The sequence below is a fragment of the Podarcis vaucheri genome (genome assembly GCF_965113315.1).
Source record: "Podarcis vaucheri genome assembly, chromosome: 9".
Classification (NCBI taxonomy): Eukaryota; Metazoa; Chordata; class Lepidosauria; order Squamata; family Lacertidae; genus Podarcis; species Podarcis vaucheri.
The window spans coordinates 2,336,553-2,364,326 of record NC_138767.1 but is presented as its reverse complement, the minus strand read 5'-3'; the positions used below and the strand labels follow the sequence as shown (position 1 = coordinate 2,364,326).

Sequence of the window (27,774 nt, the reverse complement as noted above, 5' to 3'; positions counted from 1 at the left end):
TTCTTTATGGTCCAGCTCTCACTTCCATACATCACTACTGGGAAAACCAGAGCTTTTACTATACGGACCTTTGTTGGCAAGGTGATGTCTCTGCTTTTTAAGATGCTGTCTAGGTTTGTCATTGCTTTTCTCCCAAGAAGCAGGCATCTTTTAATTTGATTGCATATGAGGCGGTAAATCATATATCTTCTCGCCAGAGTTTCGATGAGCTCTGAAATCTGTTGGCCTCTTGCTAGCTTCTGCAAAAGAGAGCTCCCGGCTGCTGTTGCAAATGCAATTACCAGGTCAGTAAAAAGAAAAACCTAACAGATATTTGTTTTTAAAAAAGCCCTGTGGCTTCTTGTGACTCCTCTCATGCTGGAGGAGGAGGAGGAGGAGAGGTTTCACTTCTCAATTCTCTGGGGAAGCCTAATCCCTTTCATGCAACTGTGGAGAGAAGGGGCAGAGCAGGCTAGGTAGATCTTGGCTGAGCACAGACAGTCCAGACCTGAATGGAGCCTTTGGTGGAGGATCTCAGCCAGCTGGCAGGTAAGGATGGGAAATCTGCCTGCCCCAAAAGCAGGTTGAGAGGGGAAGCACAGAAAATGCTGTGGCATAGTGGTTAGAGCAGGGGCAGGCAACCTAAGGCTCATGGGCCAGATGCGGCCCAATCGACGTCTCAATCCAGACCGCAGACGGTCCAGGAATCAGCGTGTTTTTACATGAGTAGAACGTGTGCTTTTATTTAAAATGCATCTCTGGGTTATTTGTGGGGCATAGGAATTCGCTCATATTTTTTTTTTCCAAAATATAGTCCGGCCCCCCACGAGGTCTGAGGGACGGGGGACCGGCCAATGGCTGAAAAAGGTTGCTGACCCCTGGGTTAGAGTGTCAGGCTGGGTCCTGGCAGACACGGATTCAAATCCTCCCCTGGCCCCAAAGTTCTTAGGGTTGCCATATTTCAAGTGAAAATCCAGACACATAAAATAAAATCTTCATCATCATAATCTTCATCTTCATCATCATGTGTATCTGAAGAAGTGTGCATGCACACGAAAGCTCATACCAAGAACTAACTTAGTTGGTCTTTAAGGTGCTACTGGAAGGAATTTTTTTAGTTTGACTATGGCAGACCAACACGGCTACCTATCTGTAACTTCATCATCATAGTTGTTGTTGTTGTTGTTGTTGTTGTTATACCCCACCCATCTGACTGGGTTTCCCCAGCCACTCTGGGCGGCTTCCAGCATATAAAAAAACATAGTAAAACATTAAACATTAAAAGCTTCCCTAAACAGGGCTGCCTTCAGATGTCTTCTAAAAGTCAGGTAGTTGTTTTTCTCTTTGACATCTGGTGGGAGGGCGTTCCACAGGGCGGGTGCCACCCCTGAGAAGGCCCTCTGCCTGGTTGCCTGTAACCTCACTTCTTGCATTGAGGGAACTGCCAGAAGACCCTCAGAGCTGGACCTCAGTGTCCGGGCTGAACGATGGGCGTGGAGATGCTCCTTCAGGTCTACTGGGCAGAGGCCGTTGGCAGAGTTGTTGAGCTTATTCTGCAAAATCTCAAAAAAGAAGTTGTTTTGAGCTATTTTCCTGGACGTTCAAGCTATTTCCGCCTGGGCAATGTTTACGAGAGTTGAATCCCGTCTATGTCCTGGAAATTTCGGACGTATGGCAGCCCTAAGCTTCAGTGGGCAAGTTATGCTATGTGCCTTGATGGATAACCTAAGATGCTAAGGCAGTGAAGGAAAGAATGAAAAGAATGTTGCCGAAAGGAGGTTGTAAAGGTATAAAGTCGAGATGGCCATGAAGATGTGTGGAGGAATTTGCAGACACCAATAAATGAACCCGTGGCCTTGGTCTCCCTCACTCCCTGTCTGGGAAGTTGCCTTTTGCTTTGTGCAATAAGGCCTGGTTGCAATTCTGCTTGTTGCAAGACTTAATTTCCACATGTGCAAAGCTAAGGTGGGGGAATTCCTCTGTAGGAGCCCGTGCAATTTATCGACCTGCGGACTCCACTTTGGAGGGTCCCCGCTTCGGATGCCACTTGGCCCCAAGTGTTTATGTGGTCTTAACATCACAACTGAAGGAAATCCACTGTATGACTTTGGGCCAGTGACCTCCCTCACAGGGTGGTTGTGAGGACAACGTGGAGAGGGGGAGAGCGGCAAGAACTGAATGTTTCAGGAGAGAGGAGATTTCTAACTAGCGATATGACCATCAAGGACAGATGGATTGATGGGCTGATGGGAGTTGTAGTCCAGAACTTCTGGAAGATGCCAGGTTGGGGGAGGCTGGCAGAGCCTCAGTGCTGCCCCTGGGCATTTCGTGGCGACGTTCTCTTTCTGTTCTTCTGCAGCCATTTTGGAATCTGACAGTGACTCCGATTCGGAGAAAGATGAAGAAGCCGAGGTATGTGGGTCCTTTCATTTTTTAAAATTCATTTATAAAATATTTGTATAGTTGATGCAGTTTCAAGCATAAAAACATAAAACCATACAATAAAAAACACAATAAAAAGGTTTTTTAAAAAAAAATCAATGATCAACAAAATAAGCTTCTATTCCTCATGGGAAATAGGTGTCAGGGTCAGGTTCTGGAGTGAAGCCCTGGCAAATCGTGACTCAAAGAAAGTCCTATTCTCACAACCATTCACTGTGGCTTTCTAATCACTCCCACTGTTTTGCTTCAGAGGACAGGACTCGAACCCGTGCATTCAGATGATGAGAAATGAGACCTTTTTGACAGTAAGAGTTGTCCAACAATGGAATAGACCACCTCCTTCCTTGGAGGCTTTTAAGCCAAGGTCGGGCGGTCCTCTGTTAGGGTTGCTTTAGTTGTGATTCCTTCATTGCAGGGGGTTGGACTGGATGACCTTTAGGGGTCCCTTCCAGAATCCTATGATTCTAAATGTTGGGGTGGGGAAACGATTTTGAAGTCTGCATGAGCAGCTGTGCTGAGGATGGGGTTGGTGGGGATGATTGCTCAGCAAAAGCAACTCTGCTGGCAGGACTGGAATCGGAAACATTTCTTCCCTTCCATCTTCCAGGAAGCGGCTGCTTGTCAGGAAAGGGATGAAGCCAAGAAAAAGGTAGCCGAATTTGAGTATGGTAAGCATGATCTGTTGGGGTGTTAATGCTGCGAGCCCCTTACGCTCAGGTTGCATAGATGTATAAATACAACTCTAAATCCCGAAGACGCCACAGTCTCTGCTGATTCTCATTCCAAGGAAACCAAACCTGCTGAACGCCTGGAGCAAAACTAAGGCCCGTGGGCCAGATAAGGCCTGAGGGACTCATTTATCTGGCCCTCGGCGACCCCTGCCGCCCGCTGTCACCGCCCGCTCTTACCAGCACTGCACTGCGTGGCTGCCCACGTCTGGGTCGGAGAAGCACCGGAAATATCTTGTGCACATGCGCAAGCATTATTTGGGCATGCGCAAGTGTTATTTCTGGTGCACATCCGGGTCGGAGGAGGCCCGTGCACATGCGCACAAGCTATTTCCAGTGCTCCTCCGACCCAAAAGTGCGCCAGAAATAGCATGTGGGCACGTGCTCCCCCGCCCTCCGGCCCACCGTGTGATCGGCACTGGAGACACTGGCCCGAGGCGCAGTAAGTTTGCTGACCGCTGGCCTGGAGCCTCTCGTTCAGAGATTGGGATGGCAACTAGCTGTGTCCTGCATTTCCTGATCCCGAGTATTCACAGTGGTCTACCTCAGGGTGAGAGGGGGCGATTGCACCCGTGTCCGGCTTGTGGGCATCTCAGAGGACTCTGATCGGACATTTTGGGAACAGGGTGCAGAACCAGGTCCCAGGCATATGGGATTTGTGGATGTGCTCAGGACACTTCCGTTGTTGGCAGCGGACAGTGGGCAGTAGCGACCCCTGAAAGGGCTTCGGGATTCCCTATGCAGCCTAGGGCTCACGACAACATGACTCATGACAACATTTTGGAGGTCCCAGATCACAAGGTAGTTAGATTGGTCTCAACTAGGGCCAGGGTCTTTTCAGTAGTGGCCCCGATGTGGTGGAAAGCTGTGTCACAAGAGAATAGGGCCCTGCGGGACTTGACGTCTTTCCGCAGGGCCTGCAAGACAGAGCTGTTCCGCCAGGCCTTTGGGTCGGACTCAGTCTGACTCTTATGTTTCCCTCCCCTTATGGTCTTGATCTATGGGCTACTTTTAAAATGAGGCTACATTTTAAATTGCATTTTAACCTGTATTTTAAATTGGTTCCCCCTCCCATTATGTTTTTACTGTAATTTTATTGGTGTTAGCCACCCTGAGCTCGGCTCTGGCCAGGGAGGGCAGGGTATAAATAAAATTATATATTATTATTATTATTATTATTATTATTATTATTAGTGGGGCAATAAGAGGCAAGACTACCAGACTTTGGAAATCTGGTATCATTGGATGAAGTTCACCAGTTTTGTCCAATGGATTAAACAGAATACGTTTAATATGTAAATTAATATGGTTTATTTGTTTGCTTGGTTGTTGTTGTTGTTAATTGAATTTGTATACCGCCTTTCATCCGCAGATCTCAGGGTGCTTCACAACACCTGAATAGTTTAAATAAATGTGCAATTAATGGTTTCTGTTTTGAATTTGATTGCGTATTATTATTGTTATGTATTCAGTGGCCTGTGTTGGCCTGAGTGTGAGTCTCCACTAAGGATTCTGAGCTCCTAGTTTGATACATGATGTCCAATCACAGAACATTTTAGGATTTGGGCCTCTGCCATTGGCCCTTGAACTCTGAGTCGTGATTCGCAGCTTGGAAGTTTAGACAGCCAATCACGTTGGGAGTGGGAGGGGCCCAGGCTTTCAGGAATGTATATAAGCAGTTGCATTGCCCCTGTTTCCCAGTTATGTAGCTCAATAAAGGTTCTTGCTGTTATTGCTGTGTCTTGCCTTATGGGAACCCGCCTACACTTTAGTTATCTTCCTTAGTGGGTCGTGCAAACTGCTATTCTGAAGGATGCTTTTTGCAGGGTAGGGTCATGGACATTGAGGATCAATTTATGTCACCAAGTGGGGAAAGTCTGGGGAAACTGCTCTAGAGATGATCTTCAGCCTTCCCCCTCCTTTCATTCCCAGCTTCGCAGGCTTTGCTCGCTGAGCTGTCCACCCTGGAAGCAGAGTATGAAATTGAAAAGTCGTGTCGAGAACAGGCAGAAGCCTACGCAGCCCAGGTGAGCCAGGCGAACTGGTGGACATGGCAAGGCGTCTAACCTGGGAAACAGATGTAACTCAGGAGTCTAGCCCTTGTTTTGCATGCAAAGGATCCCTGCTCCAACCCCACATACAGCAAACGGCTTTAGATACCTATTTTGTTGTTGTTTAGTCGTGTCCAACTCTTCGTGACCCCCTGGACCAGAGCACGCCAGGCACTCCTGTCTTCCACTGCCTCCCGCAGTTTGGTCAGACTCATGCTGGTAGCTTTGAGAACACTGTCCCACCATCTCGTCCTCTGTCGTCCCCTTCTCCTTGTGCTCTCCATCTTTCCCAACATCAGGGTCTTTTCCAGGGAGTCTTCTCTTCTCATGAGGCGGCCAGAGTATTGGAGCCTCAGCTTCAGGGTCTGTCCTTCCAGTGAGGACTCAGGGCTGATTTCCTTCAGAATGGATAGGTTTGATCTTCTTGCAGTCCACGGGACTCTCAAGAGTCTCCTCCAGCACCAGAATTCAAAAGCATTAATTCTTCTTTATCAATTCTCAGCCTTCTTTATGGTCCAGCTCTCACTTCCATACATCACTACTGGGAAAACCATAGCTTTAACTATATGGACCTTTGTTGGCAAGGTGATGTCTCTGCTTTTTAAAATGCTGTCTAGGTTTGCCATCGCCTTTCTCCCAAGGAGCAGGCGTCTTTTAATTTCGTGACTGCTGTCACCATCTGCCGTGATCATGGAGCCCAAGAAAGTAAAATCTCTCACTGCCTCCATTTCTTCCCCTTCTATTTGCCAGGAGGTGAAGGGCCCAGTGGCCATGATCTTCTTTTTTTTTGATGTTGAGCTTCAGACCATATTTTGCGCTCTCCTCTTTCACCCTCATTAAAAGGTTCTTTAATTCCTCCTCACTTTCTGCCATCAAGGTCATCTGCATATCCAAGGTTGTTGATATTTCTTCCAACAATCTTAATTCCGGTTTGGGATTCATCCAGCCCAAACAGAGACAATTTGTTGTTCATCCAGCCCAAACAGAGACAATTTGTTGTTGACAAAGGACAGCTGGACATAGAGAGGCCCCATTACCTTCAGTAGCTGAGGGCCTCATCAAACCTAAATCTGGCCCTGTGTCTCCTGCAGGAGTGAGTTCCATAGTTTAACTTTCTTTTATCTGTCCCGCAAGACACCTTGGTTTGCAGCCCAGTCTCTAAGCCACCCTTCCACTGTGATCATCCTGGGCTTACCTTTGCCATTGCATCCCGACTCCTGCAGGTGAGCAGAGAGAACAAGAAGCTGAAGCGCATTAGCGCGGCTTTGCTCCCCATGCTCACCCACCTCCCGGCGGACCTCATCGACCCGGGCAACGAGGAGGAGATCCCCACCGAGCAAGTCCTGGATCCAGTGGACCAATACCTGCAGCAAATCAAAGGTGAGCCATGTTGTCGCTTCCCCTCTGGCTCAAAGGCCAGCAAGGGGGAGCTGCTGCTGCTGCTGCTGTAGAATGGCAGGGAGAGGTCTGGGCAGGGACTGTGCAAAATGCACTGATCCTGCAACAGTGGAGAAGACCAACCTTGGAGGAAGAGAGGAAGCATCCTTAAGGATGGAGAGGCAGTGTTCAAGAGATGCCTCTCATTATAATTTATAATAATAATTTATTATTTATACCCCACCCATCTGGCTGGGTTTCCCCAGCCACTCTGGGCGGCTTCCAACAGAATATTAAAATGCAATAACCTATTAAACATTAAAAGCTTCCCTAAAGAGGGCTGCCTTCAGATGTCTTCTAAAAGTCTGGTAGTTGTTTTTCTCTTTGAAATCTGGTGGGAGCGTGTTCCACAGGGCGGGTGCCACCACCGAGAAGGCCCTCTGCCTGGTTCCCTGTAACTTGGCTTCTCACATGGAGGGAACTGCCAGAAGGCCCTCAGAGCTGGACCTCAGTATCCGGGCAGAACAATGGGGGTAGAGACGCTCCTTCAGGTACTGTATACTGGACCTTCAGGTATACTAGATCTCACACCCCCTTCGGTGCCCAGCTGCAACACAACAGCCCTGCAGTGCTGTCCGAGGGTCTGATAGTTGTTGCCACTCCCCTCCAGCATTGCCAGATGGGAGGGGATCTACTGTTAGAATTCCTGCTCCGTGGTTGCAATCATGGGATTGCTGTCTTTCACATGACATGGTATGTTTTGACTCCACAGAGTGGGAAGCGACGGAGACAGGATGTTTGTGTTACTGTGTTCCGTGAAGTGGGACTATTGTCCTTTGTTCTTTTTCTCTTTGCTGTCTGATGCTAGAGAGAGAGGGAGCCATGTTGCAGTGCTCCTTGTGTCGATTAGCCAAAATGCTGAATTGCTGAGGTCTGTTACGCAATCTGCAAAGACTCTGTGGATCCCTAAGTGTGCCGGTGTCTGTTGGCATCAGTCGCTATGATGTTTGGGCTGAAGAAAGTTTTGAAGCTCCCGAACGATCGACCAGGAGGGAGAGAACATGCCAGTCGGGCATGTTTCTCTGCCAGGGTCCTACTCAAGTGTAGGCTGACCTCCTGACACCTACAGGGCAGTACTCAGGTCTTTCAAATTTCAGCATATTTGGGGGCCCCCACCTCTTGCCTTCTGTTCTGCACATGCAACTGTGTGTGTGTGTTTATTCCTGCATTGCAGGGGGTTGGACTTTCAAGGCCATCCACGTCGGTGGCCCTCGCCACATCCTGTGTCAGGGAGTTCCCCTGTTTAACCACGTGATGTGTGAAGAACTTTCTTTTACCTGTCCCGACTTTCCCAACTTTCAGCTGCCAGGAGGTGAAGTCGAGGTGGACTCATATAAAAATGCTTTTTTTAAACGTGTTTTGAAAAATATACTGAATTTGCCATAAGCTCACCATCGCCATCTATAATAATATAATAATAATAATAATTTATTATTTATACCCCGCCCATCTGGCTGGGCCTCCCCAGCCACTCTGGGCGGCTTCCATAAAAACCAAAAATACAATAAAATATCACACGTTAAAAACTTCCCTGAACAGGGCTGCCTTAAGATGTCTCCTGAATGTCAGGTAGTTGTTTATCGCTTTGACATCTGCTGGAAGGGCGTTCCACAGGGCGGGCGCCACTACCGAGAAGGCCCTCTGCCTGGTTCCCTGTAGCTTTGCTTCTCGCAATGAGGGAACCGCCAGAAGGCCCTCGGCGCTGGACCTCAGCGTCCGGGCAGAATGATGGGGGTGGAGACGCTCCTTCAGGTATACTGGACCAAGGCCGTTTAGGGCTTTAAAGGTCAGCACCAACACTTTGAATTGTGCTCGGAAACGTACTGGGAGCCAATGCAGGTCTTTCAAGACCGGTGTTATATGGTCTCGGCGGCCGCTCCCAGTCACCAGTCTAGCTGCCGCATTCTGGATTAGTTGTAGTTTCCGAGTCACCTTCAAAGGTAGCCCCACGTAGAGTGCATTGCAGTAGTCCAAGCGGGAGATAACCAAAGCATGCACCACTCTGGCGAGACAGTCCGCAGGCAGATAGGGTCTCAGCCTACGTACCAGATGGAGCTGGTAAACAGCCGCCCTGGACACAGATTTAACCTGTGCCTCCATGGACAGCTGTGAGTCCAAAATGACTCCCAGGCTGCGCACCTGGTCCTTCAGGGGCACAGTTACCCCATTCAGGACCAGGGAATCCTCCACACCCGCCCGCCTCCTGTCCCCCAAAAACAGTACTTCTGTCTTGTCAGGATTCAACCTCAATCTGTTAGCCGCCATCCATCCTCCAACCGCCTCCAGACACTCACACAGGACCTTCACTGCCTTCACTGGTTCTGATTTAAAAGAGAGGTAGAGCTGGGTATCATCCGCATACTGATGAACACCCAGCCCAAACCTCCTGATGATCTCTCCCAGCGGCCGCATGTAGATGTTGAAAAGCATGGGGGAGAGGACAGAACCCTGAGGCACCCCACAAGTGAGAGCCCAGGGGTCTGAACACTCATCCCCCACCACCACTTTCTGAACACGGCCCAGGAGGAAGGAGCGGAACCACTGTATAACAGTGCCCCCAGCTCCCAGCCCCTCAAGACGGTCCAGAAGGATGCTATGGTCGATGGTATCGAACGCCGCTGAGAGATCCAGCAGAACTAGGAAACAGCTCTCACCTTTGTCCCTAGCCCGCCGGAGATCATCAACCAGTGCGACCAAGGCAGTTTCAGTCCCATGATGAGGCCTGAATCCCGACTGGAAGGGATCCAAATGGTCCGCTTCTTCCAGGCGTGCCTGGAGTTGTTCGGCAACCGCTCGCTCAATCACCTTGCCCAGGAATGGAAGATTTGAGACTGGGCGATAGTTGGCCATCGTGGCCGCATCTAAAGATGGTTTTTTAAGAAGCGGTTTAATAACCGCCTCTTTCAGCGGGTCTGGGAAGGCTCCCTCACGGAGGGAAGCATTCACCACCCCACGAAGCCCATCGCCCAGTCCTTCCCGGCTAGCTTTTATAAGCCAGGATGGGCAAGGATCCAGGAGACAGGTGGTTGGTTTCACTCGTCCAAGCAGCCTGTCCACATCCTCGGAGGTAACAGATTGGAATTGATCCCACTCAACTTGACTAGACAGAACTCTAGCACTCTCCCGCCCCGGCCCTGCTCCCACGGTGGAGTCTACTTCTTCCCGAATCTGAGCGATTTTATCTGCAAAAAACTTTGCAAAATCATTGCAGGAGAACATGTGGCCCGTACTGGGCCCTGATGTTGCAGGTGGTTCCGCTAAATTGTGAACCACCTGAAAAAGTCTCCTGCTGCTGTTTTCTGCAGATGCAATAGAGGCGGTGAAGAAATTCTTCTTCGCCGTCGCTATCGCCACTTGGTAGGCTCGACGTTGAGCTCTAACCTGTGTCCGGTCAGATTCGGAATGAGTTATCCGCCACCGGCGCTCTAGCCGTCTCAACGATTGTTTCATTGCCCTCAGATCCGTGGAAAACCACGGGGCTGTCCGGGCTCCATGCAATCGGAGAGGGCGCTTCGGAGCCAAACAGTCAATAGCCCTGGTTAACTCCACATTCCAGTGGGCCACCAGGGAATCGGCTGAAAGGCCATCAACATGGGATAAAGCATCCCCTACCACTCTCTGGAAACCATTTGGATCCATTAAGTGGCGGGGGCGGACCATCCGAATTGGTCCCACCTCCCTGCAGAGGGGATGGGTCGCAGAGAAGTCCAGTTGCACCAGGAAGTGATCTGACCATGGCACTTCTTTCGTTTCGCTTTTACTTAGTGTCAGATCACCAACATCCATAGAGGTAAACACCAGGTCCAAGGCATGTCCACGGCTATGGGTTGGGCCAAACTTATTCAGGGACAGCCCCATGGAGGCCATGCTTTCCACGAAGTCCCGAGCGGCCCCTTGTAAGGTCGTGTCGGCATGGATGTTAAAATCCCCTAGGACGACCAAGCTAGGTGTCTCCAGGAGAACATCCGCCACGACCTGAAGCAGCTCGGGCAGGGAATCCTTGGCGCAGCGGGGAGGTCGGTACACCAAAAGGAATCCTGTACTGCCCCTATTGCCCAACTTCCAGAACATGCACTCAGAAAACTGGGTCTTCCCAATAGGATGCCTGGTGCAAACTAATGACTTCCTAAAAATCACTGCAACCCCCCCCTCCCCACCCACATGACCTGGGTTGCTGTGCGTAAGAGAAACCTGGTGGACAAGCAGCGGCAAGGACAGGCCCATCTGCTTCATCCAACCAAGTCTCTGTTACACATGCCAGGTCAAATCCTCCATCCATGATCAAGTCATGGATGGCAGTGGTCTTATGAATCATTGACCTGGCATTGCACAGCAGCACCTTCAGATCATGTGGGTATCCCTTGCTGATTCTAGTATCCATCCGGTCAGGACCAGACCCGGAGGCAGGGATAGTCCTAGTGTCACATTTGTATAATGCACTTAAAATGTTTTATTTTCAGCTGTATGGCTGAGTCCCAAGAGTCTGTCCTGTGGTCTAGCTGCTAAGTTGGCTGTTAGGTACTGAGTTGAATAGGATCCAAAAGGCAGCAGTCTGATTGGTCCTAGAACAATAGGATTCAGAATGCAGCAGTCTGATTGGTCCTAGAACAATAGGTTCCAGAATGCAGCAGTCTGATTGGTCCACAGGAGCCACCCAATCCAGCTCCAGGTGCAAGTGAATCCGCAACCTGATTGGCCTACAGGAGAACCCCAGAATTAGCCAATCACGTGGGGCCCATTGTGTAAATAATGTACATAAAGCAGACATTCTGTGGAAACTTCCAATCCTCCTCACCACTATGAGCTGAATAAAGAGCATGAAATCCACTCTCGACTCCGAGTATATTTCACTGGCAACAGTCTCTCCCCTAGGGAGCCAGTTTCCCTCAAATTCACCTTTCCCTTTCTCCTTCTTTTTAATCCAGACCTTCAAGCGAAGGTTTCCCTGCTGCTGGATGAAAAGAAGGAACTGGCCGTGCAAGTGACGGAGCTCCAGGGTCGGGTGCAGCAGCTCCAGGAACAGGTATTGTGGGTTACTCCATGGGCACAGCCAGGATTTATGTTCGCAGGGACAAGACACCTGTCAGCATCCTTTGTCTGGCTCTGTCTAGCAGATCCGGAACGAAATGCCTCAAGAGCAGCTGTTTTAAGTTGCTTTCTTTTGAACCCCAGTCAACTCAAAGTCGAGTTTTGAAATGTTAGAATGATTGTAAAACTACTGAAATGTATATAACTGAAAATCATAAATAAAAATGAAACAGAAATGAAACAGAAGCAAAATCTCCTTTGTGCAAAGGTGGAAGAACAGCAGTTTGAGAAGAAATCCTTGCAAGCTCTGGTGGCGGAGCGTCAGAGGGCTTTGAAGAGGGTCAAGCGAGGTGAGTTGTGGGGAAAGGCCACAGGAAGAGCCTATTCTTGCACCCAGAGCTCCCTCCCTTCCTGAGCTGGCATTTACTTCCTTTTCCCCACCTGGTCCAGCACCCTCTTCTCGCAGCGGCCAGCCAGATGCCCATTACGGGAAACCCGCGAGCAGGATCCGAGTGCAAAAGCCACTCTCCCCTCCTGTGGTTTCCTGGTATTCAGAAGCATGGCTGTCCCCAGAGGCAGAGCTTCCAGATGAGCTACGCATTTCCATCCTGATCTCTTTGAAGGGAGATTAGACGACGGTTGGCTCTTTGAACTTGCATTCGTTCCCATTTGTTTGTGGGGAGGATAGAGGAAGTTGCACCCAAGCAAATGTCACTCAAGTGGGAGCTAGGAAGGAGCCGCAGAGTCGACACAGAGGGCATCTCAGCCTCTGCTCGCTCCAGGGACACACACACACCTTTCCCTCCACATCCTTCATTTGATGCGCAGGTGATTGATGTCTCTTCTGCCCTCTCTCTCCCAGTGTCCCGACTACTCACTGAGGAGTATGGCAAGGTGTCCCAACAACTGGATCTGGAAGAGGAACTGAGGCAGCAAGCAGAGACCTTTGCCTGCCAGGTAGGAATTCAAGGGGCAAGCCTTTCTCTACAATACCATGCTTCGTTTCCCTCTGGAAACCATGAGCCTGTTAGAATTCCTGCTCCGTGATTGCAGTCATGGGATTGTGGTCTTTCACATGACGGTATATGTTTTGACTCCACAGAGTGGGATGTGATGGAGACAGGATGTTTGTGTTATTGTGTTCTGTGAAGTCGGACTATTGTCCTTTGTTCTTTTCCTCTTTCCTGTCTGATGCTAGAGAGAGAGGGAGCCATGTTGCAGTGCTCCGGGTGTGTTTATATGTAAATAAAGTTGATTAGCCAAAATGCTGAGTTGCTGAGGTCTGTCATGTGCATGATGCACAAACTCTGTGGATCCCTAAGTGTGCCGGTGTCTGTTGGCATCGGTCACTGTGATTTCGGGCTGAAGGAAGTTTATGAAGCTCCCGAACGATCGACCAGGAGGGAGAGAACATGCCTGGCGGACATGTGTCACTGCCAGGGTCCTACTCGAGTGTAGGGCGAGCTCCTGACAGAGCCAACCACGTGATGCAGCAGCAAAAAAAGCTGGTGCTATTCCAGGCTGCATCAATAGAAGTCTAGTGTCCTGATCAAGGAAAGTCATAATACTGCTCTCTTCTGCCTTGGTCAAACCACACCTGGAATACTGTGTCCAGTTCTGGACACCACAATTTAAGAAGGATGTTGACAAGCTGGAAGGTGTGCAGAGGAGGGAGACCAAGATAATCAAGGGTCTGGAAACCAAGCCTGATGAGGAATGGTTGAAGGAGCTGGGTACGTTTAGCCTGGAAAAGAGGAGACTAAGAGGAGTTATGGGGGCCATCTTCAAATATCTGAAGGGCTGTCACGTTGAAGATGGAGCACGTTTGTTTTCTCCTCCTCTGGAGGGTAGGTTTCGAACCCATGGCTTCAAGTTACATGGAAGGAGATTCCAACGAAACATCAGGAAGAACTTTCTGACAGTAAGAGCTGTTCAACAGTGGAACGGACTCCCTCAGAAGGTGGTAGACTCTCCTTCCTTGGAGGTTTTGAAGCAGAGGTTGGGTGGCCATCTGTCAGGGATCCTTGAGCTGAAATTCCTGCATTGCAGGGGGTTGGACTAGATTTTCTTTGGGGGTCCCTTCCATCCCTCCTATTCTACGATTTGGTACTCTGGACCTCAGGAAGCTGACGGGCAGTCACTCATGTTCCTCTTGGCTTATTTGAGATAAGGGCTCAACTCTGGAACTGACTGGTTCTAAATTGCAGCCCCTGCTCTAACCACTGAACCCCCACTCCCTTTTCTCATGTCACAGATGCTGGTGAAGCAGAAGGAAGCCAACCGGCAGAGCATGATCCTGATGCAGAATATTGGACCAAAGACCCAGCTTCTCCAGGCCATGGAGGAGGTGGCCAAGATGACCCGGGAACTGGAAGAAGCCCAGCAAGAGCACCAGGCTAAGGTGGGTTTGGGGCTCCTCCTGCCCAAGGACCTCAGCAGAGGCTGGTTCCTGCCCTTTCGATCCATCCATCCATCCACTTTCTTTATTTTACAAATTTATTTATTTGGTTTTCCAACTTAAATCATAAAAACGAGATTCCAAGGAATCTCCTGGATTTCCACCCTCCCTTTTGTGGGTCCTACTGTATTATTAATCCTTTCCTTCTGCATCTTTTATGATACTCCAAATCCTTCACCTCTTCCATTATGTCCAGAATTCAACCTTAAACTACAAGTGTTACTCCAATCCTACTAACAATTTTAACTGTTTGCAATGCTCTTTAAGATAAGTTATAAATTTTCCCCATTCCTTATTAAAATTTTGGTCTTCCTGATTTCTGATTCTTCCGGTCATTTTAGCCATTTCAGCATAGTCCATCAACTTGATCTGCCATTCTTCTCTGGTCGGGACTTGATCTTTTTTCCATCTCTGGACCAGTAACGTCCACACAGCCGTGGTCACATACATAAATAGTCTTTTCTGTTCCTTTCGGATTTCGGCACCTAGAATTCCTAAAAGGCTTTTTAACAAAGGTTGTTTTTTTAAAAAAAAAATCAACTCATTATATATCATTTCCCCAAATTCTTTTACTACCTTACATTTCCACCACATATGATAAAAGGTGCCTTCTTTTTCCTTACATTTCCAGCAATCCATTCATTTTCTGTCCAGCCTGCCTGTTTCGCAAAGAAGCCCAGGACATCAAACACCAGAGCTGCAAAAACATTGCAATTAAAAAATATTAATGAATTAATTGATCTCATTTATGGATCGCTTCCTGTAATGGCTTGAAGAGTGCCCAGGAAGGCTCGTCTGACTTCTTCATTATATATCTTTGTTGTTGTTGTTGTTTAGTTGTTTAGTCGTTCAGTCGTGTCCGACTCTTCGTGACCCCTGGACCAGAGCACGCCAGGCACTCCTGTCTTCCACTGCCTCCCGCAGTTTGGTCAAACTCATGCTGGTAGCTTCGAGAACACTGCCCCACCATCTCGTCCTCTGTCGTCCCCTTCTCCTTGCGCCCTCCATCTTTCCCAATACCAGGGTCTTTTCCAGGGAGTCTTCTCTTCTTATGAGGTGGCCAAGGTCTTGGAGCCTCAGCTTCAGGATCTGTCCTTCCAGTGAGCACTCAGGGCTGATTTCCTTCAGACTGGATAGGTTTGATCTTCTTGCAGTCCATGGGCCCCTCAAGAGTCTCCTCCAGCACATATATCTTTAGGCTCCAGTAAAAACATTCCTCTTCTGCCAGGCTTTGGGCTAGTTAAGCAATCTATGGCATTTTAAACTGGGGGCGGGCAATGTTTTCGTTTGTTACCATGGTGTATATTTTTGTGTTTTTATATTGCAAACCACCCTGTGATCCTCAGATGAAGGGTGGTGTAGAAATTTAATAAATCATAATGATATGAATATAACGCATCTCAAAGCAATCTCATAACACATCTTTAAAAGTGCATAGATCAGTTGTATATGTAAAAACCGTTAAAATAGTTGCACATGTTAAAACAACTAAAAACCATTACACTTTAAAACACACACACACACACACACATATATATATATAATTAAAATTAAAACATTCTTTAAAACAATTAAGAAAATCTAAAACGTGTAAAACCCTTAAGAACCCCTAAAACCAGTGCTTTTTTCTGGGGTGGTACGCAGGGGTATGCATACCCCTAAACATTTTGTGAATCTTCGTACTTTGGTCCATTTACTGTATTTATTTTTCCTGATTTGAACTATAAAATGGTGATTTTCTTGAGTCAAAAGGAGAGTACCCCATAACGGTTTGTTGTTTTTTAAGAAAAAAAACCACTGCCTAAAACTGTTTAAAAACAGACTCACAGCCTCACAGCTAATCATATCAAGGTTGCCGGGAGCAGAATCTTCCCGCCATCAAATGACTGAATAGGAAATGTTTTAAAAATTGCGCCTAAATGTGAATATTGAGAGAGGCAGACTGCCTTCCTCAACCTTATCGGTTTAGACTGGAATGTGGCAGGGAGTTCCAGAGGTCATCTCTGCAGCATGCAAAGGAAGGACTGCGTCTTGTCTTTCCTGAATCTCCTGCCAATCCACAGAGGTATCCGGTGACCCAGTGCTGGCCCAGGACATTTCGCTGCCTGGGCAAAACCCAACCCAACAATCATAGAATTGTAGAGTTAGAAGGGAACCCCAAAGGTCATCTAGTCCAACCCCCTGCAAGGCAAGGACTGCTTTTTCAGAAATGGTGATGGGGCAGCATCCTTAGGGGGAGCTCTGTCCCTGTTGCCCCTCTCAGCATCTCAGCTTGCCTCACCTTGCCTAATTGGGGAGGCGAGTCCTGGGTTCAAGTGCTACCGGGAGGGAAGCGTCTGCTCACGTTGCTCCTTGCTCTCCAGGTGAAGGACCTGGAGGCGCAGCTGCTGGGACGGCCACAGGCAGAAGAACTCCACAGGCTGCTGGCTGCCCTGGCAGCAGCGGAGGAAGAGAAGGTCTGCCTGGGGGAAAGGCTTCTCCGAGCGGAGGAGAGGAACGCGGCTCTGGAAGAGAGAGGTACGGCATTTTCGGTTGCGTGGCTTAGAAAAGCAAGATAGGCTATGGTATAGATACAACCTGTCAGAGATTCTTTCGCTGCAATGATGGCATGGCAGGGGTCAGACTGGATGACCTTCGGAGGTGCCCTCCAACTTTACTCTTCTGTCATTCTGTGATTCTATGGCTTCAGAACCTCCAAAAAGGATCAACATATTACTTAAAACTCTTTTCCCACAAAATAAAATAGAGAAAGTGTTTAAGCCATTCCAATAATAAAGAAAAAATAACGTTAATCATTACTCTCACCTCAGTATCAGGAAATAACAGGTACAGTCACATCCATTTTTTAAAAGGAGTATTTATAAAGCGTCAACTCCTAAAGAATACTAATGCAATGTACAATAAAGTGATTAAGACGTCATTTTGCTTATACAACTTCCAAAGCCACTTTCCCTGTATTGTTGTACTGAGTCATTCTGCCATGCAGCCAGCCTCTCTTGGTGTGTCTTTCAGGAGAGAGATGACCCCTTATTCTTCCTTTCCAGTTCTTCAAACTGCTGCAAAAGTGCAAAACCGTTGCAAGGATTGCGGCGGTGGGTGGGTGACGTCACAAGGAGTGGCCAATCAGTGCCATGCACAGCCACATATAGCCTTATCAAGGAGTGGCCAATCAGTGCCATGCACAGCCACATATAGCCTTATCAAGGAGTGGCCAATCAGTGCCATGCACAGCCACATATAGCCTTATCAAGGGCTGCCACCCTGCAGAAAAACAAAACAAAGGCCACCTTCTTTGTGGGGGCCTGAGACCCTGCCTTTCTCATTGCAGTGAAATCCCTAGAAGAAGAGGCGAAGGCGACTGGGACCCCGTCTCCCAAAACATGTCCTGAGGCTTCTCTTCCTCCCCCTCCCCCTCCCCCTCCTCCTCCTCCCCCTCCAGCATGTCATGTCCCAGTGGAGTAAGTATCATTTGCCATATATTATTATTATTATTATTATTATTATTATTATTATTATTATTAATGAAATGATTTTAGAATGTTGTATCATTTTACTGTTGTTAGCAGCTCTGAGCCCGGCTTCAGCTGGGGACGGTGGGATAAAAATAAAAAAGTTGGGTTTTTTATTTTATTATTATTATTATTATTATTATTATTATTATTATTATTATTATTATTATTATTTAAACTTTATATGCTGCTTGAATATATTAAAACCCATCAAAGTGGTTGAAATGGAGAGTGAAACAATCAGCTTATCAATAAACACAGATAAAAGCAACTGTTCTAAACACTTGAAAACAATGTTGTTGTTTTTTGTTAAATCGTTTTTATTAATTTTCCAGTAAAAACATCCAATTAACATATCAAATCATAATCCAATTAAAATAAAAAAACTTAAATAAAAAAGACCAAATTATCTTCCAAATTATAATTATTAATTTTTCGGGGCTTCCCATAGTCTGGACCTTGAAGCATAGCTCCAAATCTCAATCCATATTTTCTACATCTCAATTTTCCATATTTTCCACATCTCAATTTTAACGCTTTAAAGTTCTCCATCTCTGGCTCTGCGATTCTCAATCATGTCAGACATCATATATCCTTTCAGCCATCAAATACAGCTTTATTTGTATACTGTATATATTTTTTTTCAACTGTCTCTTTGCCAGCGCAGCTTCCTTTGGCTCCATTCCAATCCAGGCTGATGAGATGATCCCATCCAGACATGCAGAATTTCGATCTGTGCTTTAACTGTAAACACTTGAAAACACTTGAAGCACAGATCGAAATTCTGCCTGTCAGGACAGGCTCATCTCAACAATGAGGCCACCCGAGGGTCATCTAGTCCAACCCGCTGCAAGGCAGGAATCTCAGCTTAAGCATCCACGACTAGGGCTGCCATGTGTCTGGGTTTTCCTGGACATGTCCGGGAATCGCTCAGAAAATTGGCATCCGGGAGGATTTTTGCTGAACTGGCAAAATGTCCTGGAAAACATGGACGTCTTAAAAGATCATTTTAAAAATCAAAGAAAAGCCCCAAATGAATTTCTTTTTTGGGGGTGGAGATGTTCCCCAAAAATAAAACTGCCCAAAAGACAAGTTCAACAACTCTGCCCGGATTTTATTTATAAAATTTTATTATTATGGCCAAGGCACAGTCTGACCCCCTGCTCTCCTTCTGTAATCCTCATAGAACTCTAGTCCAATGGTTGCCATTAATTTGATTCTGAATTGATTTTTGAATGAATTGATTTTAGAATGCTGTGTTACTTTTATTGTTGTTAGCCGCTCTGAGCCCGGCTTCGGCTGGGGAGCACGGGATATAAATAAAATTGTATTATTATTATTATTATTATTATTATTATTATTATTATTTTCACTTTGGGGAATATGGCAACCCCATCCATGCCAGGCGGCCAGCAGATGGCGGAGTGGGGAGACCTACAGCATCATAGTTCTACCTCTATTACGGGGGTGTCCCTTTCAACTCTCCAATCATGCAATTCTATGATTCCACAGTTGGAAGCAGCGATTCTTCTGAATCTCAGTTGCTGGAAACTACGGGACAAGAGAGTCCTGCTCTAATGCTCATGTTCTGCTTTCCCATAGTGGGCACCTGGTTGGTGTCGTAAACAAAGTCTGCCCTTTTCCCCTTATGGGGTATCCACGAGCCCACATAGAGTCCTTACGTGGGTTCCCCATTGGTAGGAGAAAATAACAGAGGCCAACCAGAGGATATTAAGAAGCAAAGCTGCTAGTAAGCCTGATCTTTATTGATCTGTTGCAACAGGGTGCTCCCCTCACCACACGCAGGAGGGAGAAGGAACCCAGAACAATGGTGTGCAAGCCCTTATATAGACTTTTGAAATTGGCACCCTGTAGATCAAGACCACCCCCCAAACACATCATACCTACATCACAGAAAGGGCGGTCTACAGCAGAAATCTGAGTGCTTTGTTCACCTCCTGTCTGCCAGGTTACCTGTTTAATGGTCACTTGATTGGCTTGCCTGGGGAGCCTGGCCAGTCTTTTGTAAAGATAAATACTTCGTTCCTGAGCCAGGTCAGGCTCACACCCTATTCATATCTTAAATGTGCCCTTAAGACAGGATTTATGAGGAAAGAGACAATGGGGAGGTTTGCCACTTTGACCTTGCAGAGAAATATTTGAGGTCAGTTTGGGAATCAAAAATGGTTTAAGGTAGGTCTTCCTGGTGCTGATCTATGTAAATGCTTGGTTGGTACACTTATGAACATTTAACATATATCTAAGACCTCAAAAGGGACTCAGGTGGCGCTGTGGGTTAAACCACAGAGCCTTGGGCTTGCCGATCAGAAGGTCGGCAGTCCGAATCCCTGCAACAGGGTGAGCTCCCGTTGCTCGGTCCCTGCTCCTGCCAACCTAGCAGTTCGAAAGCATGTCAAAGTGCAAGTAGATAAATAGGTACCGCTCTGGCGGGAAGGTAAATGGCGTTTCCGTGCACTGCTCTGGTTTCACCAGAAGCAGTTTAGTCATGCTGGCCACATGACCCGGAAGCTGTACGCCGGCTCCCTCGGCCAGTAAAGCAAGATGAGCACAGCAACCCCAGAGTCGGCCATGACTGGACCTAATGGTCAGGGGTCCCTTTGCCTTTACCTAAGACCTCAAAATTCCTGTCACATTGGCCAGGGTAAGACCAGGATGCTGGGCGACACGGACTATGGGCCTGATCCTGCAGGGCTCTTCTGATGTACCTGGACCGCTCTTGACTTTTCTTCTTCCGTTCTTCCATCTCTGCAGCCCCCTGATGGCCCTCAGGCAGCGGAAGGGAAGGCAGCAAGCGAAAGGCGGTAAGTGGATCAGGGGGGAGGGAGGTATTGGGGTGCGTCCCCCTCAAGCACTTACCTGCACTGAGCTCAGCTGCAGGGCAGTGACCCCGTAGCCAGAAGGCGTCTGGATTCAACCAAGGAAACAGATTGAGGTTGAATCCTGACAAAAGAGAAGTACTGTTTTGGGGGGACAGGGGGCAGGCGGGTGTGGAGGACTCCCTGGTCCTGAATGGGGTAACTGTGCCCCTGAAGGACCAGGTGCGCAGCCTGGGAGTCATTTTGGACTCACAGCTGTCCATGGAGGCGCAGGTCAATTCTGTATCCAGGGCAGCTCCATCTGGTACGCAGGATGAGACCCTCCCTACCCACAGACTGTCTGGCCAGAGTGGTGCATGCTCTGGTTATCTCGCGCTTGGACTACTGCAATGCACTCTACGTGGGGCTACCTTTGAAGGTGACCCGGAAACTACAACTAATCCAGAATGCGGCAGCTAGACTGGTGACTGGGGGCGGCCGCCGAGACCACATAACACCGGTCTTGAAAGACCTACACCGGCTCCCAGTACGTTTCTGAGCACAATTCCAAGTGTTGGTGCTGACCTTGAAAGCCCTAAACGGCCTCGGTCCAGTATACCTGAAGGAGCGTCTCCACCCCCATCGTTCCCCCTGGACACTGAGGTCCAGCCCCGAGGGCCTTCTGGCGGTTCCCTTGCTGCGAGAAGTCAAGTTATAGGGAACCAGGCAGAGGGCCTTCTCGGTGGTGGCACCCGCCCTGCGGAACGCCCTCCCACCAGATATCAAAGAGAAAAACAACTACCATACTTTTAGAAGACATCTGTCAGGGCTGTGATTCCCCCATTGCAGGGGGTTGGACTAGATTACTTTTGGGGGTCCCTTCCAACTCTACAATCCCAGATTCTAAGCCAACCCCTCCTGCTTGCGGTAAAGGCAAAGGGACCCCTGACCATTAGGTCCAGTCGTGACCGATTCTGGGGTTGCGGCGCTCATCTCGCTTTACTGGCTGAGGGAGCCGGCGTACAGCTTCTGGGTCATGTGGCAAGCCTGACTAAGCCACTTCTGGTGAACCAGAGCAGCGCACGGAAACACCGTTTACTTTCCTGCCAGAGCGGTACCTATTTATCTACTTGCACTTTGACGTGCTTTCGAACTGCTAGGTTGGCAGGAGCAGGGACCGAACGACGGGAGCTCACTCCGTCGCAGGGATTCGAACTGCCGACCTTCTGATCGGCAAGTCCTAGGTTCTGTGGTTTAACCCACAGCGCCACCCGCGTCCCCCTGCTTGCGGTACAAGTCTCAAACTGCTGGTGGGGAAGGAGGCTCTTTGAAGGAGGCCCTTTCGGATGTATCCAGGCTCCCTGGGAAGGGGAAAAGTCATCATTGCTGGGTTTTTACCCTTCACCCCATAAAAAATAAATATCCCTACAAATATCCCTTTTCCCTCTGGGCAGCAGCAAACTCCTGCACGGACGATGTGAAATCAAAAGCGGTGGAAGAAATGATGGCCAGGATCAAAAGCGGGGTGGTCCTGAGGCCAGCCAGAAAGGACGCTGGGGACTTCTCTAAGGTAAAGAAGCAGAGTGGGAGCGCAGAACATAAAAACCTGCCTTAATCAGAGTCATTGGCGCATCTAGCTCAATGCTGTCACCCAGACTGGCAGCAGCAATCCCAGCTTTTTTGTATGAGCCTCTGACTATTATACAATTCAATCTGTCTTCAGACTGAATTGTTTGTTCCTGGTAAGTTCCCTTGAATCCCTCTTAAAAGAATAAAGACACCACAATCTTATTCAAAGCCAATGAAAGAAGTTTACTCACATCAGTTCACAGTTGGATCCCTGAAGGCAGACTTAGTTACAAATATGTACATGTGGATCTACCCCATATGGGGGAATAATCCCAGTACTTCTGCAAGTTGAGAGCTAGCAGAGCAGTCCTAGCTAGAAGCTGGTCAAACAAAGAAGGAGGTCAAAAAGAGAGAGGTGTGCTGCATGATTCGTCCTTTTTGTTACCTGGACAGGTAAGGCCACACCCACCTTCTTATCACATGCAAAAGGAAGGATGCTCCAGCCCGGAAGAACAGGAAGTTTTGACTGGCTGGACCAAACATTCCCTCGCATGTCTTCTCTATCATTACAAGGAATGTTGTACTTGACTGCCTCTCATGGATCACATCCCACAGCCCGTGGTTCTTCTCCTCTTTCTCCTCACAACGGCTCTGCCAGGTAGGCTAGGCTGAGAGGAGACAGCGATAAATAAGTTGGAGTTCTTGTTATTAAATATAGCCAAAAAAAGCACATCAAGAACTCAGACCAATGTAAGTTTCAGTAGTGGGAGTGGTCCCTCCTCGCGAATCAATAGTCAGTTGTAACAAAAACTAATCCATTCAAAAGTATGTATTCTGACAAGGATTACAAACACAAATAGAGATTACAAACTCAAACAGAGATTACAAACTCAAACGCATAAGGATATGTATAACACAAAAATTTGTTACAGAATTAGAGATAAGAGTTTAAGAGTAGAGATAAGTTCATAGTCCATAGTCAGATTTGACATGAAGGTCTGAGTTTCAATCATTGAGGAGAAGTCAGAAGTCAGTTATGAGGAGGTAGAAGGTGCCATTCAGAATATGCAGTTGGGAAAATCTCCAGGACCGGATGGCTTAACCTCAAAATACTATAGAACTTTGAAGGACTGGATAATTCAACCACTAAAGGAGGTTTGCAATGAAATTCTGGAGGGGGAAAAAGCGCCAGAGTCGTGGAAAGAAGCATATATTACACTTATACCGAAAACTGAGTACCGAAAAGACACAACTTAAGAACTATCGACCCATATCCCTGTTAAATGTGGATTACAAAATATTTGCTGACATTTTGTTACAGAATTAGAGATAAGAGTTTATGAGTAGAGATAAGTTCATAGTCCATAGTCAGATTTGACGTGAAGGTCTGAGTTTCAATCATTGAGGAGAAGTCAGAAGTCAATTATGGATCAGGGCCCTGTTTCAATGTATTCACCTTCATCAGCTGGAAGTATCAAATATTACATAAAAATACATTTAAATTCTAAATTATCATAAATTATAAAACAGTCATAAATTATAAAACAATATTATACAACATTTGTTTCCTTACCTAATTTTTAAGGGGTTGTATAAGTTTGAAGAATTCCTATAAATATATCCTGTTATTTTCTACGTTTCTCAGAGATAACAACTGAAAATCATGAATATTAATAATGACTACATGTGTTGAATCAAATACCCTAAGGCAGCACATAATCATATGATTCCTCACCTAAGTGTGAGAGGAGACGGCATCTGGCCCAAGTCCACCCTGTCAGCTTCCTTGCTGAGTGAGGCTCTGAAACCTGGTCTCCCCTGTCCTCAAGGGACGCTCTAACCGCTACTCCACACTGCATCTCCTTGGAGGAGGAGATGGGAGCAAGTTCCTTCCTAATGGGCTCCCCATCTGTGTCTTCTCCACCTGCAGGCAGCCGCCGTGAGCAAGCGCCGAAGCACCACGATGGAGCTGCAGGGTCTCCTGGTAAGAATTGTCTCTGTGTGTGGATAATAATAATAATAGTAGTAGTAGTAGTAGTAGTAGTAGATGGGGTCCATCACTACAGCAGCAATGCTGGTGGGGGGGCGCTTGGGTCATTTATTAATTAACCAAATACCGTATTTTTTGCACCATAACACTCAATTTTCCTCCTGAAAAGTAAGGGGAAATGTCTGTGCGTGTTATGGAGGGAATGCCTACGGGTGGCATGCCTACGGATTTTCCTCCTCTAAAAACTACGTGCGTGTTATGGTCAGGTGCGTGTTATAGAGCGAAAAATACGGTACATTTGGTCATTGCTTTGCTCTTTATTAACAACAACAAAGAGCAAACATAGAAAAGGGGGGGGACAGAGACAAAGAATCAAAAATCCAAACCATAAAGCATCAAAGGCTGGAAGGACGAATAATAATAATAATAATAATAATAATAATAATAATAATAATAATAATTGTACCCCCACCCATCTGACTGGGTTGCCGCAGTCACTCTGGGCAGCTTCCAACAAATTATAAAACCACAATAAAACATCACACATTAAAAACTTCCCCATTCAGGGCTGCCTTCAGATATCTTCAAAAAGTCAGATAGTGGACCAGCGGAACTACTGAGAAGGCAGTTCATCAAGTATTTACTAATACAAGGATATATAAAAAAATAGAAGTATTTGCTACCTGTAAGTTCCATTATTGTTGAGAATAAGAGCTATATATAGTCTTAAATGAGCCTGACGTTTGCATATACCAATGGCAGCGAGTGACCATGTGCCTCAATATTTGTATAAGAAATAAAATCAGGCCCTATGTGAAGAGAAGTGGTCATTTGAACTCTGCGCTTTGGAAACTTTTCGTAAGGGTCATTTGACAGTGGAACATGGTGACCTCTACAATTCTATGGTTCTAACAGCACCCTGGTGCATTTAATTCCGACCTTCTCGTCTTTTTTTGTAAATTAATTTTTCATTCATTTTTCATTGATAACAATCCAATGGAGGCCACACTAATACAATGCCAAATCACAATACAATCAAAAGAGCCAATTAAACAGTTCCACATTAAACATTTTTGGATAACTTCCCATGTTCCGGCTATCAGGAGTTGATGTTGTTCCTTGATCCTGCGCCAGTTCTTTTAATTAATTCCGACCTTCTCAGGCCCAGAGCAGCACCAGGAGTCTGGGGCGGAGATCAAGCCGACGTCAAGGCAGCCAGAAGAAGCTCACAGACAACCAGCTGGAGTCCATCCTGCAGAGACGTCGCCAGATGGTTGACTGCCCAGCACAGGGCCAAGTCCCACAACTGCAACCTGTCATGTCCACAAAATACATCACGTCCGCTGGAGTGCGGGAGGCCAGGGCGGGTGTCCTCTCTGCTACAGACCCACATCCTTCCGCGAAGAGCTCTGGGGATCTTGGCAAAACTCCAACAGGTGGGCAAGCTTCTTGCTGAAACCAGGGTGGAATCTAGACACATATTTAAAAAATTGAAAATACTTGGTTGACCACAAACTTGACATGAGCCAACAGTGTGACACGGCAGCTAAAAAAGCCAATGCAATTCTGGGCTGCATCAATAGGAGTATAGCATCTAGATCAAGGGAAGTAATAGTGCCACTGTATTCTGCTCTGGTCAGACCACACCTGGAGTACTGTGTCCAGTTCTGGGCACCACAATTCAAGAAGGACACTGACAAACTGGAACGTGTCCAGAGGAGGGCAACCAAAATGGTCAAAGGCCTGGAAACGATGCCTTATGAGGAACGGCTAAGGGAGCTGGGCATGTTTAGCCTGGAGAAGAGGAGGTTAAGGGGTGATATGATAGCCATGTTCAAATATATAAAAGGATGTCACATAGAGGAGGGAGAAAGGTTGTATTCTGCTGCTCCAGAGAAGCGGACACGGAGCAATGGATCCAAACGACAAGAAAGAAGATTCCACCTAAACATTAGGAAGAACTTCCTGACAGTAAGAGCTGTTCGACAGTGGAATTTGCTGCCAAGGAGTGTGGTGGAGTCTCCTACTTTGGAGGTCTTTAAGCAGAGGCTTGACAACCATATGTCAGGAGTGCTCTGATGGTGTTTCCTGCTTGGCAGGGGGTTGGACTCGATGGCCCTTGTGGTCTCTTCCAACTCTATGATTCTATGATTCTAAAAAACAACCCATTTTGAAAACTATATCAAATCTTCCGTGGCTCACCATCACCATCTAGTGTTGGATTTGTATAATGCACTTTAAAGGTAAAGGTAAAGGTACCCCTGCCCGAACGGGCCAGTCTTGACAGACTCTGGGGTTTGTGCGCCCATCTCACATCTATTGGCCGGGGGCCAGCACTGTCCGAAGACACTTCCGGGTCACGTGGCCAGCGTGACAACGCTGCTCTGGCGAGCCAGAGCCGCACACGGAACGCCGTTTACCTTCCCGCTGGTAAGCGGTACCTATTTATCTACTTGCCCCCGGGGGTGCTTTCGAACTGCTAGGTTGGCAGGCGCTGGGACCGAGCAGCGGGAGCGCACCCCGCCGCGGGGATTCGAACCGCCGACCTTTTGATCGGCAAGCCCTAGGCGCTGAGGCTTTAACCCACAGCGCCACCCGCGTCCCCTATAATGCACTTTACAACATATTTAAAATGTTTTATTTGCAGCTTTAGAGTTGAGTCCTGGCTGCCCTCATCAGCCAGGAAGGAACAAGGAGCCTGGTTCCCAGCAAAATAGCCGTCCCTGGCTCCTCCTTACTTTTGCCAGTTGTTGGTGAAAGGTATCAAGATGCTGTGAGTCGCCAGAGGGACTTAGCACTGCCGGATTACCAAATAGGTATTGGTCTATAGGCACTGCAGCAATGGATCAAAATGATATTGATTTGAGCTTACAAGAAAATTACAGAAACTTAGTAGGAGATAATTTGCAAGGGGGTCACTGAGATTTTGACTGCCTAGGGACCTCCACAGGGTTCAATCCAGCACATTAGGAACAAATGGTTAACATGTGATAAGTAAGACAGCCTGCGGTCAACATGTATGTAATTAGGACAATCTTGCAATAAAAATATAGTGCTTATACATCAATAAATTTATATGGGGGGCAGCTTTTGGCCATATTTGCACAATGAGTAACATAGGAAGTGGAATGATAATGTGTTATTAAGGTAAATGCAATATCCTAGGGGTCAGCAAACTTTTTTGGCAGGGGGCCAGTCCGCTGTCCCTCAGACCTTGTGGGGGGCAAGACTATATCGGGGGGGGGTGAACAAATCCTTATGCCCCACAAATAACCCAGAGATGCATTTTAAATAAAAGGACACATTCTACTCATGTAAAAACACACTGATTCCTGGACAGTCCACAGGCAGGATTGAGAAGGCGATTGGGCCGGATCCGCCCCCCAGGCCTTAGTTTGCCTACCCATGAGATACGCTGTAAATTCTGCTTGCTCTTTGCAAGTGTGTATCAATAAAATTTTACTGTTTCACCAATTTTGTCCAGATCATTTTATTTAAAGGATCCTGGTTTTTTTAATCTCTCACAATGACCAACATCTCTTTGTTCTCCAAGGTGACCCTGGCAACCTGGAAGCTATGATCCCACCATGTTCAGAGGAAGAGCCTGCCCTCGCTCAGTCGCAGCTCAGGGTAGCGCCCCTTCAGATGAGCAGAAGGATCGTGCTTACGTCAGGGAGTCGAGATCCCCCCTGAAGCAGCCTGAAACTATATTATGAGGCTGCCTGTATTGCTTTGATTCGGGACTGGATTAAATTAGAAAATACAGA

The 27,774-nt window shown here is 47.3% G+C and overlaps 1 protein-coding gene across 4 annotated transcripts; it reads left to right on the top strand.

Annotated features, from left to right (window-relative positions):
- The first annotated feature begins 407 nt into the window (after positions 1–407).
- On the top strand, positions 408–27,774 carry LOC309539966 (shootin-1-like). Of its 4 annotated transcripts, XM_082236482.1 has the most exons (16): positions 408–528; positions 2,339–2,391; positions 3,029–3,089; positions 5,082–5,176; positions 6,424–6,580; positions 11,563–11,660; positions 11,934–12,015; positions 12,528–12,622; positions 13,920–14,066; positions 16,487–16,640; positions 17,452–17,581; positions 20,405–20,454; positions 21,903–22,018; positions 23,948–24,001; positions 25,170–25,443; positions 27,561–27,774. In XM_082236482.1, the coding sequence occupies exons 1-16, from the start codon at positions 492–494 to the stop codon at positions 27,698–27,700; spliced, it is 1,743 nt and encodes a 580-aa protein (XP_082092608.1). In that variant the 5' UTR covers positions 408–491; the 3' UTR covers positions 27,701–27,774. The 4 variants fall into 4 exon arrangements, with proteins under 4 accessions (XP_082092608.1, XP_082092607.1, XP_082092606.1 ...); XM_082236481.1 differs by lacking the exons at positions 408–528; positions 2,339–2,391; positions 3,029–3,089 and adding an exon at positions 3,378–3,591 and having other exon boundaries at positions 21,906–22,018; XM_082236480.1 differs by lacking the exons at positions 408–528; positions 2,339–2,391; positions 3,029–3,089 and adding an exon at positions 3,378–3,591.